This window comes from Symphodus melops (assembly GCF_947650265.1).
Source record: "Symphodus melops genome assembly, chromosome: 5".
Taxonomy (NCBI): Eukaryota; Metazoa; Chordata; class Actinopteri; order Labriformes; family Labridae; genus Symphodus; species Symphodus melops.
The window spans coordinates 7134303-7150388 of record NC_136695.1 but is presented as its reverse complement, the minus strand read 5'-3'; the positions used below and the strand labels follow the sequence as shown (position 1 = coordinate 7150388).

Below are 16086 nucleotides of genomic sequence, written 5' to 3'. Positions count from 1 at the left end.
TGAGGATCTCCTCAATCCCACGGTCACGTCTTCCACTGAGGAAGCAGAGGCTGAGTCCTCAGAGGTAGACTCGTCCATCACCCAAGCCAAAGAGTTTGGCAGCTGCCTCAGTAGTCCTACGAGCTAACAACGCCCAATTGGACTCCTTCTTCGGCTTGACGACCTCCCTTACTTACGGTGTCCAACACTGAGTTCAGGGATTGCCGCCACGATGGGCACCAGAGACCCTGCAGCTACAGCTCAGAGTAGCAGCTTCAACAATGGAGGTGGAGAACAATGTCTCCACTCTCCAGCTCCCCCGCGATCTGTGAGAAGCTCTCCCAGAGGAGACAAAAAGGAATAAAATTTACTGTTCAACCTTAATATACCTAAAAAAAAAACAATAAAAAAAACCTTTCATTCTGAGCAAGGTAAACACTTTGTACAGGAGCTGCTTATGTTACTCACTTCATTAACAGCTCCTTCAGTATGACTGTGTTTCTTTGTTACTTATCGAAGGATTCTATGTCTGCTGTGAGACTGATATAATATCCATATGAGTAGCTAGGGTGTAGCTGATGTGCAATACAAATAGAACAGCAATGGAAAAAAAAGCGTGAATGGGCTGTTGAGTTTGTGTGTGTGGTAAACCCTTTTATTCCTACGAGGGTTTCATGGATAATGTGTAGGCGCAGGACATCCTTCAGAGTTCAGCTCCCTGAACCTACCAAGCCAGATGCTGCAGATGCATGTTCATACACACTGACATCAAACTATGGCATCACTTTAAAAAATAAAAAAATAAATAAATCAGCCTTCCTCCCGCTTCAAATCAGGAGTAGGAATTGTACATGTTTACCAAAATGAGCTTCAAGTCATTTTTATTGATGATGATGTCAGAGATTTGTATAACCATCTCGCCCACACGCATCCTGTCCTGCTGTCAGCAGAAAGCCCTTAGCTTCTTTGTCCACCTGGAATCAGACTACACACAATGCAATTCTCTGTTAACCACAGCAAACGAACACACACACACACACAGTAAAGCCACACACCCGCAATGTCCATTTACCTCTTTGGTCCTTACAGATGACAACATCAGTTAAATGTCAGTGAGCATGCTCTCTCCATGAGGCATACATTACAGGAAAAGTCAGTTCCTTTGCATTAGTTGATGCTGACAAGCCTTTCTTCAGGGTGGAGATGAAGAGCCTTTTCTTTTTTTTTGGGGGGGGGGGCACGTTTAGTTATTGACTTTCAAGGAAAAAGATTTTCAAAGTAGTTTTTATGAAGGTGTGACTCACAGATCTCAGAATTAATGTGCTGCTACGAGGTTATCCCTCACGGTGTCTCTATACGGCTTGGAAGACAGTAAAACACTTTTCTAGTTAAGCCAAACATTTTGAAGAAATGTTGTGCTGTCTCCTCAAACTCAGTGCTGCACTGTTCTGGTAAAAAGGAAACAAAGACATACAAGTATGTAGCTGTAAATTCTCCTGACAAACTAGTTTCTAACTTTGGAGTCCACTGAACTTTAAACTATTATAGTGTTAATACAGTTTGATGCTGTGTTTTGTGTATTCACTATTGTAAAAAGCAAAAACATATTTTGTCTTATTGATTGATGGAATAATCAGTATCACTATTAATAATCAGTGTTACATAGAAAAGGAAAGAGCTGGCAGCTTTCACAAAAACTTTGGAAAAGCTATATAAAGTTCTGTGAACTCAATAAGAAAACTTGTGTTACATTTGTTGAAATATTGGCCACTTGGCTGGTTTAATATTCATGGTTTTGAGTTATTTACAACTCAACATTTGTAGCCATTTTTATTACTATTATTATTTTGAGTAAGACAGATGAAAGATACTGTTGTTGGCCCTTTTTTACAAAGCACTGTTCAGAAAATAAGAAAGAAAAATCACCCAAACCATTAATAAATGTACTTATATTAATAATATGTAGTGCTATACATCTGTAGGTGTGTTTGCAATATTCAATGATCAGTTTATCACCATTCATAAGTATGTAAGAGTTAAGGCCATACACATCTTTTAAATTAGACTTCCACAGACAGGAACTTAGTTTCATCATTCATATGAACAATGTTCTAATCAGGCTTGCATGTGCCGGCCTGTCATCGTGTGCTGTGTAAAACTCACAGGCCGTATTCTCATGTACATGACGTTTGACATGTTTATAAAGCTTTGCAAAAATGCAGTATTCAATTCAATGGCATAATGTTCAGCCGTGACTTTACAACTTCATATTATTTATGAGCAGGATGTTTTAGCATTTCTCTGAACAGAGCTTGTGCCTGTCATAACTCCAATGATATTTTCATTATTCTGTTACATATATGTTTAGTTGAAGCACAGATGTTAACATTGTGCTATTACATCCAGGTGTTTCCCTTGAACTATTAAAGAGCAGAGCTATCCTCGTCTCAGTAGGATAACTTCAATCATAATCATTCACAATCATTCTTCTTATGTACACAAAGACACAAACACCCTCCTGCATGACTCAGACGGTATCCAGGCTCTGTTTGAGGTTGCCCCAGGTCAAGCTGTGCTGGAAAGATCTTGAATTGTCCACACATGCTACTGGTTTCCTTTCAGCCCTTCACCCACACACAGCCTAACACGCTCACACGCACGCGCGCACACACACACACACACACACACACACACACACACACACTCACACACACACACACACATTTTCTACTGCGTGTTATTTGTTTTGATTGGGATATAAATAACATATTTGAGGATGGAGGATCAAAGAGCAGGAGAAGCTGTGCCTTATATTGACTGTCTTGCTTTGACAGTCCTTAAAGACAAAAAGGAAGAGAAAACGTTGCCTAAATAGTTTTGTTTGAGTCTGAAAATGTATGGGTCTAAAGTTTTAGCTGAGGTTTTGATCTCTTAAGATCACAGACTGTATGAAAGATGAATGTTATCAAAATGAAGTCACTTACTGGTTTCTGAAGTATAAATGGTTGTCGCTATAACGTGTTGCATGTTAATAAAATTAATCATTCCTTTAATTATGCAAACGTAAGCTTAACTTCTAGCATATCATTTTAACAGATACATTATTTTCTTTTAAATGTACAGTTATTTAATAACGTGGAAATAAGCTCCAGAAACAAAAAGAAAAAACATATTTTGTACATTGCTGTCAACATGTTTCGTTCCACTGTAAAATTTGTCATTTTAAATTGGACAGTTGAAGGATTCCATGACATTTGCAAACAAGTGGACTCTTGAGGGACAGCAGTTTTTCGGCACTCTCGCATTGTCTTTATTTTTCCCGAGAAAAAGAGGACTCCTCTTGAAATCGTTTGGATTCACTTTAAATGACCAGAATCAATCAGGAGATTAAATAAGCTTAAAATTGGGTTCGTCGAAAGAGGGTTCGAAAAGAAAGTGAAAGTTGCTTTAGTAGTCTTTGATGTTTTCATTCATTTTTAGTTTAGATCTTGTAACTGTCTGTTGCCAAGTTTGAATGTTCAAGTGTATGTGGCCTGTCTGACTGCTGTACTTTGGGTTGACAGTGTTTCACATTAGATATATTTCAACAAGCAAATGGAGAACATTCCACCATGAGGCCACTTCTTGCTGTGTTTACAGTAATATGCTTGCAATTTCATCAGCTTTTACTCTTCAAGACCAAGTGTTCCTCCCAAGGATGCTGATAGAAAAACGTGTAACCTTATGGTGTTTTAGCACTCAATCAACGGTCTCTCATCACATACACACAGACATATATAGACACAAGAAATGCAGATACATGCAGGAAACCACATTTTTGGAACCAGGTGGGCTTAAGGTTGGACCAGCAAAAAATGTACTCTTCGTCGGACAAGATGGGTTTGTCTTTTCTTTAGCATGAGTAGGCTCAGTGATTTCAAGCAAATGTCTCCGCTATATTCTACTCAATTGTGTCTTTTTGAGGGTCTGTGACTGAGCCCAGAGATGTAACTGCTACCACTTGTAGACGAGTGAAGCAACAGGTGATAGATTAGCTAGAGCAAATTGGAACCATTACTCACCCCTGTCCCTGGTTCCCGTCAAGCTGTGGGTCTAAGAAATGTTGTCAGTTACTGTATACAAGTCTGTGCCCCTCCGAACCCACCAGAACAACTTTAATACGAATCAGATGGTATTTGAGGCATGTGTCACCGGCCTTATTGGGATTTAGGCTTTCGTGTGACAGTGGGATTCTACTGATTCCCTCCAAAAAAAAATTGGCTCTCTCAAACAAAGACATACACACATCATAACCTACAGACCCTGTGTAATTGGACACATTGCCACCTGTGTCTGAGACGGGCTCTCTGCTGTCAAGAGTCAAGTAACAGTCAGGTAGAGAAATCAAAGGTGTGGTTGGAATGAAAACAATGTTTGTGTTGGTTTCACATACAACTACACCCAACACAGGGTTCATAGCTGGGACAGAGTCATGCATGACCTCTTGAAAAAAAGCACAGTAACCTGGATAATAGGCAAATTTGATCTCTTGAGTCTTTGCAGATATATATGTGTGAGTGTGTGTGTACATGCCTCTGTCAGACCTTGATCTCCCACTTTCGAAAGTGCTAATAGAGGCTGACACCTGAGAAGGCCCAGTGTATAACTCTCCCAGCCTGTTCGCATTAAGTCCTGTTCTTTAAAGGTACATCAACTCTTAACCTCCAGATTTGATGTTGACTCTTTGCACAGGCCTTACACTGACAGCCTCGATGCTGGATTCAAGGTATACCTCTAAAAATACTACTGTGTAAAAAGTGACTCCTGGAAAAGCCGTTTTCTCCCCCTGCCAAGCAATGAAAGTGCTAGTGGATTGTTTTTAATAATTGATATTTTCTCTCATCCGAATCAACCACTGTCTTTCCTTGCCTCCCTAATCAGTCCCTCCAGAATTTATTTGTGATTGTTGCAAACTAAAATGCCAGATTTTGTGGCAGCTTTTCAATGAAGTTGCAGTAAAAGTTGTGATCTTTATCAGGCTATATTTTTTGAGTGGCGTTGCAGGAGCATGTGAATTTGCAAAATTAGTGTCTCCTGTTTTTAGTAGCTTTACTAAAAAAAGAAAAAGTCTCAAAATCCTTTTATAATAAATGAGTGATTTCAATACAATTATAAAAGGTTTTAAAGTGCACAGAACCTGAGCTTTATTTTCCGGGACCTCATAATTTGACTCATGAACCCCTCATTCTTAAACAACAAAAAATGACTCACATATATACACATCATCAGCAAACGCCCAACACACAGTCTGTCTCTGATGCTGCATTTATGCTCTGCTCGGGTGGTCCAAGTTTAGAAGTTGAAAGAGTCATTCTTCCGACTTCAGTGTGTCCACATGATTTCAGTTCAGAAAGGCGGAATGTTTTGAAGGGGACAGACTGTGAAAAATCCACTTTTACAGTGTTTTTGAAAATTTATTTGGGTAACGTGAGTGTCTATCGACCCACAACATTTGAAATAAATCCATCTAGTCCTTTGTTTGTGGTCTACATAAGTCTAAGAGAAAAGTGCTCCGTTTCAAATTTTCTCATTTTGTGCCATCACAAGTTGGAATCTGATAAGACAATACCCTCCCCTCCCCTGGTATTTCCACCCATGGACTCCACCTCCAGCCTAGAGCAAAACGTTTGTGCACGTTTTCCATTTTTATTGTCTCTACAGAGGAATGGTTTGTACTGGGAAAACTCAGGGGGATCATTGCATTTAAAGAGACACACACACCAAAACGTAGCATTCTGAGAGAGCTGTTTTCTATAGGGTCACAAACCTGCTCTGGTGCTTGATTCATCTTATATTTGGACCAAAGCACAGCACAGATGTTTCATTTAGACCACAGGGGGACTGTTTGAAAAGGTAAAAAAAAAGGGTATAATATGTCCCCTTTAAAAAAAGCACAGAAAAGCATTGATGCTACGACGAAGATCAGCAAACTGCAACTGTTAAAAGTTTTATTTGAGCAAAAAGTTGATGTGCAAAATAGAAAATATGTTAACATTAACAACAAGTAGCATATTTGTCCTTGAACAGGTGCTCTTGTGCATTTTACTACTTAGAAACTTGTTTTTCTGGTGTGTCCAACACCACCTGAATGCACCATGATTTCATTGCGCTTGATTGATCATATTTATGGAGCAGCTCCAACGATTGACAAAATTACAAGGCTGCACAGAATTGACGAGGATTGGTTGGATTTGCATTGACTATTACAATAGTAAGTTCCTCACAAGGACTGCCTAAAACACGAGGGGCTCATCTAATCAAAAATATCAAATATGAATGGCATTTACATTCCAGATATTCTCAGCTTTTTTAAATAAAGCTTTTCACTTTTCACTTTAATGTGGCAATTTTCTGTTGCCAAACTTTTGACTTGTACAATTATAAGGAAAGACACTCCATGCTACACACATTTTATTTATATGAAATGAAATGTAAATTTTACTGAAATTAAAAAAAGACATGACAAGCATAATTTTGGCCATCAAAAAAAAAATATTGTTTTGACCATTAACTCTTGATTAATGTTCCAGATCATATTAAAGTTACACTGATTAGAAACAGCTTGTTATTAATGTGATCATTTGATTAACGTAAGGGTCGGAGGATAAGTCAAAGGGAAACAAAAGCACTGAGAAATAAGCACATCAATTGGCTATATAAGATTGAGGGAAAGATTGAAAATAGATGAGATGGGGTAAAGGAACCTGGATGATCGGCTGCATACACTATATTTATTTCACTGGAAAGTTTCCTGGTGATAAGTCAAGTGGAAATGACAAGCTACATTGCAAATTCCACCTATCTTCCCTCCAATTCCTCTCTCCAGCCATCATTTGCCTCACTTCCACTGGAATGAGAGAGAATCCTGAGGGCAGTGATTGTGTGTGTGTGTGTGTGTGTGTGTGTGTGTGTGTGTGTGTGTGTGTGTGTGTGTGTGTGTGTGTGTGTGTGTGTGTGTGTGTGTGTGTGTGTGTGTGTGTGTGTGTGTGTGTGTGTGTGTGTGTGTGTGTGTGTGTGTGTGTGTGTGTGTGTGTGTGTGTGTGTGTGTGTGTGTGGGTGGGTGGGGTGCTTTTGCCTTTCCATTTGGCAAAGATTCTGTTCATATCATCCAGTGCTTCTACCTGAGAGGAGACAAGGAGGCCTAAAACACTTACAACCGCTCTAAACACTGGTGCCTTGATCAGACCGTGAAAAACATCTGCACTTGTTTTCAGCTGCTTCCCTCTCCCATCATCATGACCAAGTGGAAAAATGGGATAATGGAAGTAGTGTAAAACGGCATTGAGTTAATTCATGTGTCTCTGTAAATTCCAGTCAAGTGTTTGAAGGCTGCTGTGCACCAGAGAGAGCAAGAAAGAGGTAAAACAAGTGAGAGCAGAGAAGTCTTGGATTTATGAGGTTCCCGTATGCTCTTCTGCAGTGTCACTTTAAAATGTTTTAGTGAGACAGGCAGTAGTTGGATGGATGCATACATTTTATGTTCATATAACACAAGGGTGAGACTGAACACAGCAGTTTGTTAGCAGATCTGGAGTGATGGAGTGATGGGGTGAACAAAAACATTTTTAAATGACGAGACAATGTACCAAACAGTATTCTGTGGGTTCGATAGTTGTAGATGTTGGGCAGTGGGACGTTGGTGAAACCAGAATTGATTGTGTCGAGTTTAATCTGGGAGTCTACATGACAAGAAACTTAAAGGTCCCATATGATGCTTTCACGTGCCTACTAAAGTACGTTCACAATCGCTAATGTTCAGAAAAAGAGTCTGTTTTCATGTACTGCTGCTCCAGACTCATCTGCCTGTGTTTGTAACGCTCAGAATCCCCACGATCAGGGTCCCCACGTGGGCCTCGTCTGATCTGATTGGTCGGCCGTTCTGCTCTGTTGTAATTGGTCAGTTGCTCAGCACGGTTGTCACATGGGTGTGCAGCATAAGCTTAGTCTTGCAACAAGGAGCCAGTGGGCTTGGATCAGTGATATCACAATGGCAAATTTCATATGGGGCGAGAACCTAGCGTTACATGCAGCTACTGCTACAGCTAACATGAGGACGTAGGAGATGACGTTTCCGTAGGCTTTGAATTTGTGCACATGATGTGCCTCTCATACGGCAGTAGCTCAGTCTGTAGGGACTTGGGTTGGGAACCGGAGGGTCGCCGGTTCAAGTCCCGGCACGGACCAAGTCCGGAAACTGGTCTGGTAACTGGAGAGGTGCCAGTCCATTTCCTGAGCACTGCCGAGGTGCCCCTGAGCAAGGCACCGAACCCCAAAACTGCTCTGGAGCGCTCGCTGTGGGCAGCCCCCTCACTCTGAGACCTCTCCATTAATGCATGTCACTAGAACCCTGTTTGTGCATGAGTGTGTATCTCGGCCTATGTGTGTGTTAGACAGAGTGTAAAAAACTGAATTTCCCCTCGTGGGATTAATAAAGTGTAAATTATTATTATTATTATTATTATTATTATTATTATTAATTATTATTATTATTAATTATACACACAACACTTGGAAAACACACTAAAGAATATCTAAAACCGGAAAAAAGCATAACATGGGACCTTTAAAAAAAAAATTTATATATTTTTTTTCAATGCAGGATTCAGTTTAAAATTGTTTTTGAATCTACTTTTGGAAGACTGAACTGATTCTCACTGGTCTGCAAATAATTCTGTTAGATTAAATATCAGCACTTTTTTCTACTGCCTGTTTATTTAACTCCCTTCTTTATAATGCAAGGATGAGCATGACAGATACTCACCCGATTTAAGAGAGACAGCTTAGAAACTGTTCAGAGATAGAGTTGTTTTTCAAGTTTTAATCACACTTTTCTCAAATGTATTTATTTTTTATTATTATTATTTATTATTCTTTTCTCAGTGTTCATCATTTCTAAAATTATATTTTATTGAACTTGTGTTCTTTCATTTTATCTCCACCCACAGCTGAGCTGAATGTGGAGCTATCACGTCCTCTGAAAATCAACCCTACACTGGCAAAGCTTGAGCAGTCAAAAGCCTACCTCGAGAAAGTCCTACAAAATGACAAATGGGATTTCTCAGGTAAAACATCGACTGCTGTCTCCAGCCCTCAATCCTCCCCAATGAAGACTCCTCCCAGGGCCTGTTCCTCTCATCCTGACTCGCAGCATCAGGCCTCTGCCCTGGACAACGCCAGCAGCATCAGAGCCATGGCCCTTTTCTTCCACAGGGTTTCTCTTCAAACTGCCCAGATTGTGGTTGTCATGGAGACAGAGGCCCATCCAATAAGGCCCAGTGTGACAGTGACAGTGTCTGCAATGACAGGAAGTCTGGATATGAAGTCAGGACCAAGGATGGAAGGTCAGTCAAGTTAAAAAAAAAAATATACATATATATATATATATATATCCATGCCCATGCCCCTATAAATATATACATATATATATATATATATATATATATATATATATATTTATAGGGGCATGGGCATGGATCTAAACTAAATTTTAACATGAAAAATGAATAACGTCAAACTAAGAACCTTTTTATTCTGCTCAATTTGAACAATAAAAAGGATGACATCACACTATTTTGCTCTTTGTAGCACTCTTGAAAGACACCGTTTTTAAGAAGCCATAATACATGCAGATGAAATATAAATGCTTGTTTTGTCATGTGTTGAGTATCCAATCCAATACAACCTTATTTGATTAAGCACCTTAAAACAACTACAGCTGACCAAAGTGGTCGACAATAAAATAACTAAATGAATTAAATGGCATAAAACATGAAATACAAAATTAATCAAAAGGCATAAAACATGAGTCAAGGTACGCAGTAAAATAAATTAAAATATATAAAATAAATAAAAGCGACATCTTACTCGGTGACAAAGGCCAAGGAGGAGAGATGGGTTTTAAAAGGGGATTTTAAAACAGACAACCCAATCCTACAATGAACCCTAGCCTTTTGAGCACCAGGAACCAATCCAGGCATTTTGAAAAGGGGTCTAACATCCAATCCAAAATGTAATAGAAAATGAAAACTCAAAGGGCTAAAACCAGTGCCCTCGACACTGTTTGAAATCGTTTCTATTATTGTCAGTAAGGGGTCTATGAAAAGATTTGTTTCTTCACTTTTTTAAAATCATGAATTAACTCCATAGAACATTCTACTACAGCTTGTTTATTTAGAATATGTGATATATCTTCCTTTGCTAACACATTTAACACTGTCATTCTCTCATTTGGGAGAAGCTGGTAACCAAATTCCAGTGTTTGGTGGCATTTCATTGTTTTTTGTAGCACTGTTCATTCTTTGCACATGTCAGCTAAACTGTCATCTGCCAAAAACAAGGTCTGTCAGTAAACTGTAAAATGAGATGTTTATGTTATGTTAGTCTTGGATCTAAAGCTGTTGTGAGAATGTGTGTATTTGATTGCATGGATATGCGTGTATTAGAGTCTAAGAAAAAGATATTTTCAAGTGCTTAACTTTGTGCGAGAGTGAAATGTTTGGTTTCGTGTTAGGCTCAACCCTTTCGTTCATCAACACTGACAGGAGGCATCACAGTGTTTCCATTATGACAGAACTGCTAATGCTTATGTAAATCAAAAATCTTCCAGTTTCTATTCACTGTTTGGAGTGAGTTGAAGCACACTAACAGTGATCAGAGATTCTGGTTTGTTTTTCAATGTCTGCTGTTTTTTGGCTTGTCTTCTGAATTGAACAACAGATGGAAATGTAAGGACTGAAGCAGTTAAGGGCCAAAATGCCAGATGCAGTACATAAGTAACAAGCAAGATTAGTCATTTTGCAAATACATGATTTTGTACGTCAGTACCACAGAGCAACACATCCCTTGTTGACTAGGTTTGCAAAAGGAAAGGAAAGCGCTGAAACTAGGCTCCCTGAGTGCATGCATCTGTTTGACAGATGTTGTTATATAGACTTACTTCAGATAAAATGATTGTCAAAAATGTTAATTAAAACCTCAAACAATTTGCACTTTGTTTACTAAAATCAGCATAACTGCACAGTGACACAATACTCAGTGCTGCTGCCCTGCTCTGATGTTCTCTAACTTTACAGCCTTTATCCATGTGTGACTGGTTGCCTTAATAAACACATTTAAAACATTGTGTGCATTGCAATACTGTTTAGATAGATAGATAGATAGATAGATACTTTATTGATCCCGAGGGAAATTCAAGGCATCCAGTAGCAGTATACAGACAGGCAGGACACAAGACACAAGACACAAGACATTAGTTACAATACACACCCGCTGTCCCCCCTCCCCTCTGTATACAAAATCCCCCAAACAAGATTTAGCAGCCCCTATGTGACTGAGAATAAACATAATTATATGTTAAACCTGTGCAGTTAGCATTAGCAGTTAGACTTAAAACTAATATAGCATAAAAAAACTAATATAGCATAACAGTTTAGAGACAATTGTACTTTTATGACAGCAAATCCCTTCCAACTCCCTTTGCTTCAGTATCACTCTTCTATTTACAGTGACTGCCTTTCCATTGCAGGCATAAATACATACATTATATATAAAAGGTTAATGGTAACAGTAATTGTTTCATATTTTTGGCAGAAAAAAGTTTCTCTCAAAATCTTTGAATTTATATTTGAGTGCTCCCTGAAGAAGTTTATGAAACTCGAAATAGATCAGACCATAGGCCCTGATTTTTTATTTTTTTAACATATCTCTGAAGGGATGTAAAAACTTGACATAGAATTAAACCTTTAAAAGCAAACAATCCAAATTCAATGATTACATATTTGCAGTAGTTGTAATAATAATAATAATAATAATAATAATAATAATAATAATAATGATAATAATAAAACTGAATAACCTGTTTGTCCACCTAGTTGTTTCTCTTATTTCCTTGTGTTGATACATTTCGCACACTTATATATCTTTTTCACAACATGAAATGCTATTTTCCCTGAGGGCTTCTTCACATAGTGTTTCCAGATTTGTTGCCATCAAAAGGAGACAAACTGTCTCCAATTACGCTGACTGATTGCTAGTGATAGTAGATGTATCTACTGACTTTTAGCCTTAGCTGCACCGACTTCATCACTCAACACACCAGCCTCTCTAGTGCACTCTGTACCTCAGAAAATTGATACCTTGGAATTTTACAGAGATAAAGGCTAGGATTTCTGTTGTGTAAGGTTGAGCGTTTGAGCTGCCACCATAAGTCAGCTGGAATGACCCCCCTGGGAGAACGGTACATGAGAGATGTAAGACAGGAAAATGTAGTATTTCTACTGCTACAGTTTGTTCAACTACTGTAGATGCTGTTGTTGCTGTGCTAGTCCTCAGTGGCAGGCTGGGATTGATGGACCACATCCTGAGCAGACCACAGGAAAATGCCAGTGCAAGGAAACAGGCGGAGGCAGAGTTGTGATAGAGAGGATCAGGTGATGGAGATTGAGAAGCTCTGCAAAAAGAAAAAAATACTGAGGAGAAAGAGGAGTCAGATCATAGATACCCCCAATAAATAAAAATACCAAGACCAAAATACAGATTAAGTTGAAAGGTACTGCAGTTCACCCAAGGAAATAAATGAATATGTTTAAGTAGAACAGAAGGGCAGAGGAAGAAAAGAACATGCTACCAAAAGAGCATTTTGTTCACTGCAAAGTTTTGCTGCAAGTGGTACACTAGTCCTTCAGAAGTAACATGAAATTCTATGCATGTAGACACAGCTACTAGAATCAACACAAAATAAAGGTTCACATCAAATACATTTAAGAAGAAAAGTAAGAGGTTAAGAAAAAGAGGAGATAATAAGCCGGCTGATGGGGAAAGCCTTCTGACTACTATAGTTGACAAGTAACAGGGTCACCTCAGTACATGCCATTACATTGTTCCCACCCTATCCTGTCTTCATCAGTGCACATCCATGGTTGCATACATGAAACATCTGGGGCTCTGTACCTGGTCATGGAAGCCCCCTCTGCAAGGGGACAAGATGGAGAGAGAGAGGATTAGGTTGACAGTGAGGTGTGTTACCAGATCCTGTGTTAATGAAAAACAAGTGGAAGCCGCACATTCCTCCTTCCATCCACAGCTCACCACTCCCCAAGGTGGGGGCATTTATAGTTCACTGAAAAAAAGGAGGGAGGTGCACAAGCAAGAGAGAACATATGTCTAAGGTCCATGAAACAAGACCCTCCCTGATCTCTCAACTCTCCTTCAGACTGCCATAGAGTGCCCCTGATTTCCTGAGAACACACACACATAGGTATCGACAGACCCTGTTACCAGAGCACACTTCACACAAACACATCGCTCACAGACACAAAGCTTTCTCATCCTTCCTTTGCCTCTGCTGACACTCTATTTTTTTTTTTTTTACTTTAGCATGACTAAAAGAAAACCTTTATTTATAGAGCAATGTGAAAATCTAGCCCATCACATCTATTTCCATGTCATTCACATCAGTTTTTAAGACCCTTTGATTTACATTTTGTTTTGTTTATTTTGCTGCAAGACGGCCATTTTCTTCCATTCATCATTTAACACTTAATTTCTGCTTAAACAGTGGGAGATACTGTAGGTATATCAAAGCAAAGTCAAACAGGCATTCCTTTTTGTCTTATGTTGAGCCTGAAATTATCTAATTAAAGACCTGAACCTTAATAAACCCAACAGTTCATTTATACTTTCTCTTAAATGTAAATGTACAGCTGGAGGCACCAGATAGCCTAGTAGTTATATCATGTGCCGCAGTTACAGAGGCTATAGTCCTCGTTGCAGCAGCCAAGGCTTCTTGTTGCATTTCATCCTCCACTCTCGAAAGTTCCTTTTTTTCCCTCAGCTGTCCTTTCCTATAAAACCAAAAAGGCCAAACAAAACTTTTTAAAAAAAAGGCAATGTAACTAAACTGACTTTGGAACATTTTATGGAATATGTATAACATGTTATGGAACTAACCACCTTAAAGTATTGTATTCGCTGGCACATGTAATCATCAAAAGATCCAGTAAGCATTATCAATGGAACCTTTAGATTCAAGAGTGCCATAAAATACGAACAAATCTGTTGTTAAAAAAAAAAATGTAAAGAAAGATTCAGAACAGACTCACCAAATAAATGTTTAAAATCTGCTGTAAATATAATGTGAAAATGTAAATTATCTTTTCATATACTAAATCATTTTCCCCATTGTACTTTAAATGTCTAATTTGATGTTCTTTTTTCAACTTTGTGAAAATCAACCAATAAGTTTAACTTCACTTATGATCTGTGGGGGAAATAATCAGAAGACCCTCCATTTTCTGCTGTTAAAGTCATGGCCAGTTATTGATTAATTATCTTTAATATGTTTACTCTAGATCGCATTGTCCTGGTTTTTTGCATTGTCTTTACAGAATCATGGGGTTATATCATTATATGCTTCTCTCTTTTATTTTAGTCCATCACAGAGATCATTTTCAATGCATAAGTCCAGGCTGGTTTTGCATCATGCAGGAGATTGCCCTAAATCTGAACATTTTAAATGGGCTTCTCTTGGGCAAAGTTCCAGCAGTGGAAGATCTCTATTTGCAGAACTATGTTCATATATGTTGTCCTCTAAAATGATCATATTTAGAGTTATATTTTATGAAATAAACACAGATCTTTCATACTGCATTTTCTTATGCGTTTGCAATTTTTATTGAACCCATATGTAACTCATCAACTCTCATTAGTAACTGTGAAATGTCTTGGATGACACACAGCTCCCTGCATTATGCCATTTTGGCCATCAACATCCCCTGCTAAGAAACCAGTTTCCTCAAGTGTCCTATAGTGGTCTTGTGGTGAGTGAATGGTGTATTACTGTAGTGAGTGACAGTATATTACTTCTATCACTCTTACATCCCCAAGAGTCTTTGGGGGCCTCTGCTTGTTAGGTAATGACTCCTTTAGGCTTCCCCTAATTGATTCCATATAAATCGTGGTATAAATCAGCCAGGCAGTGGTCAGATAACGACTGCCAGGGAGAAACCAACACGGTAAATCAATGTCTCCCATCTTATCTAATCTTGCCCAAGCGTTTGCCAGAAATGTATTTCACATTAAGGAAGATTTCCTTCCACCCTCTTTCCCACCACCCACTTTGTTTCTTGAGTGTCCTAGGTTGTGTGTTAAACTTGGGTGGATGTGCATGCGTGCACTGGTTTGCTGTTAAGCTAACTGTGATAGCAGGCAAGAGCATGTTTGTACGAGGTTAGATATGTTGGAATTTGGTTTTAAGGGATTTACAGGTATTTTCAAATACAGTTTTTTCTTTAGGTACTCTAGCCCACTCATACATGGGGCAACCTCTTGGATTTAAACTTTAAGTCATACTTAGAAAAAGTGACAAAGAACCTTTTTAAGAATATTATTTAAAACAAAGAAATTCAAAACAAATACCAAATCATATTAAAAACATGTATTGCACAAATAAGGAAATTATTTTCAGCCTATGTTTCTGGCATTAGACGAAGAAAGCTTTTTGTCACTTATTGTAAGTGTTCTTTTATGTTTTTGAAACATGCTGTCCTTAAAAACGGTTTAACGTGCTCTTTATAATCCCAAATCCTAAATACACCAATGCACGTAGTTATCTTTTTGGCTCTTGCACTCGCACTGGGGCTTTCAAATCTCTCGGCGTACGTTACTAATTTGTTTCTTGTGTCTTGAGCTCCTCAGCCTTGTGCCGTTATACATGCTTCATCATGTTGATTGTGCTGTTTGTGTAGTACTTCAGTTTCTTGAAATATTTGCACACTCTTGTTGTCTTGTCTGTTATGTGCTCACCGTGCTTCTACACTCCTGCTTTTAACAAGACGGTGCTCTTGACACTTAAACATTTTTTCTCTTTATGTCTGTGCACCTTTCTTCTTCAGCTACTGATGTCTAACAAGACAAGTGAAAAACAGATAGAACGCCTGTGGGCTGAAAAAGAGTACTGCAAAAAACAAATCGTCTCATTGGTTAAAATGGTCCATATTTGTATAGATTTTTAATTGTATCGCAAGGTTGTGTTCCATCCCGAGAAGAGTAATATATGAAGACAGAAAGTGT

At 38.6% G+C, this 16086-nt stretch overlaps 1 protein-coding gene across 5 annotated transcripts in view; it reads left to right on the top strand.

Moving 5' to 3' along the window:
• Positions 1-16086, top strand: part of vps13b (vacuolar protein sorting 13 homolog B) — a 265939-nt gene that overhangs the window by 188135 nt on the left and 61718 nt on the right. For all 5 annotated transcript variants that reach the window (XM_079344752.1, XM_079344753.1, XM_079344751.1 and 2 more), the window contains one exon: positions 8964-9359. In XM_079344752.1, coding sequence (XP_079200878.1) covers positions 8964-9359 — 396 coding nt within the window. The remainder of the gene's footprint in view (positions 1-8963; positions 9360-16086) is intronic.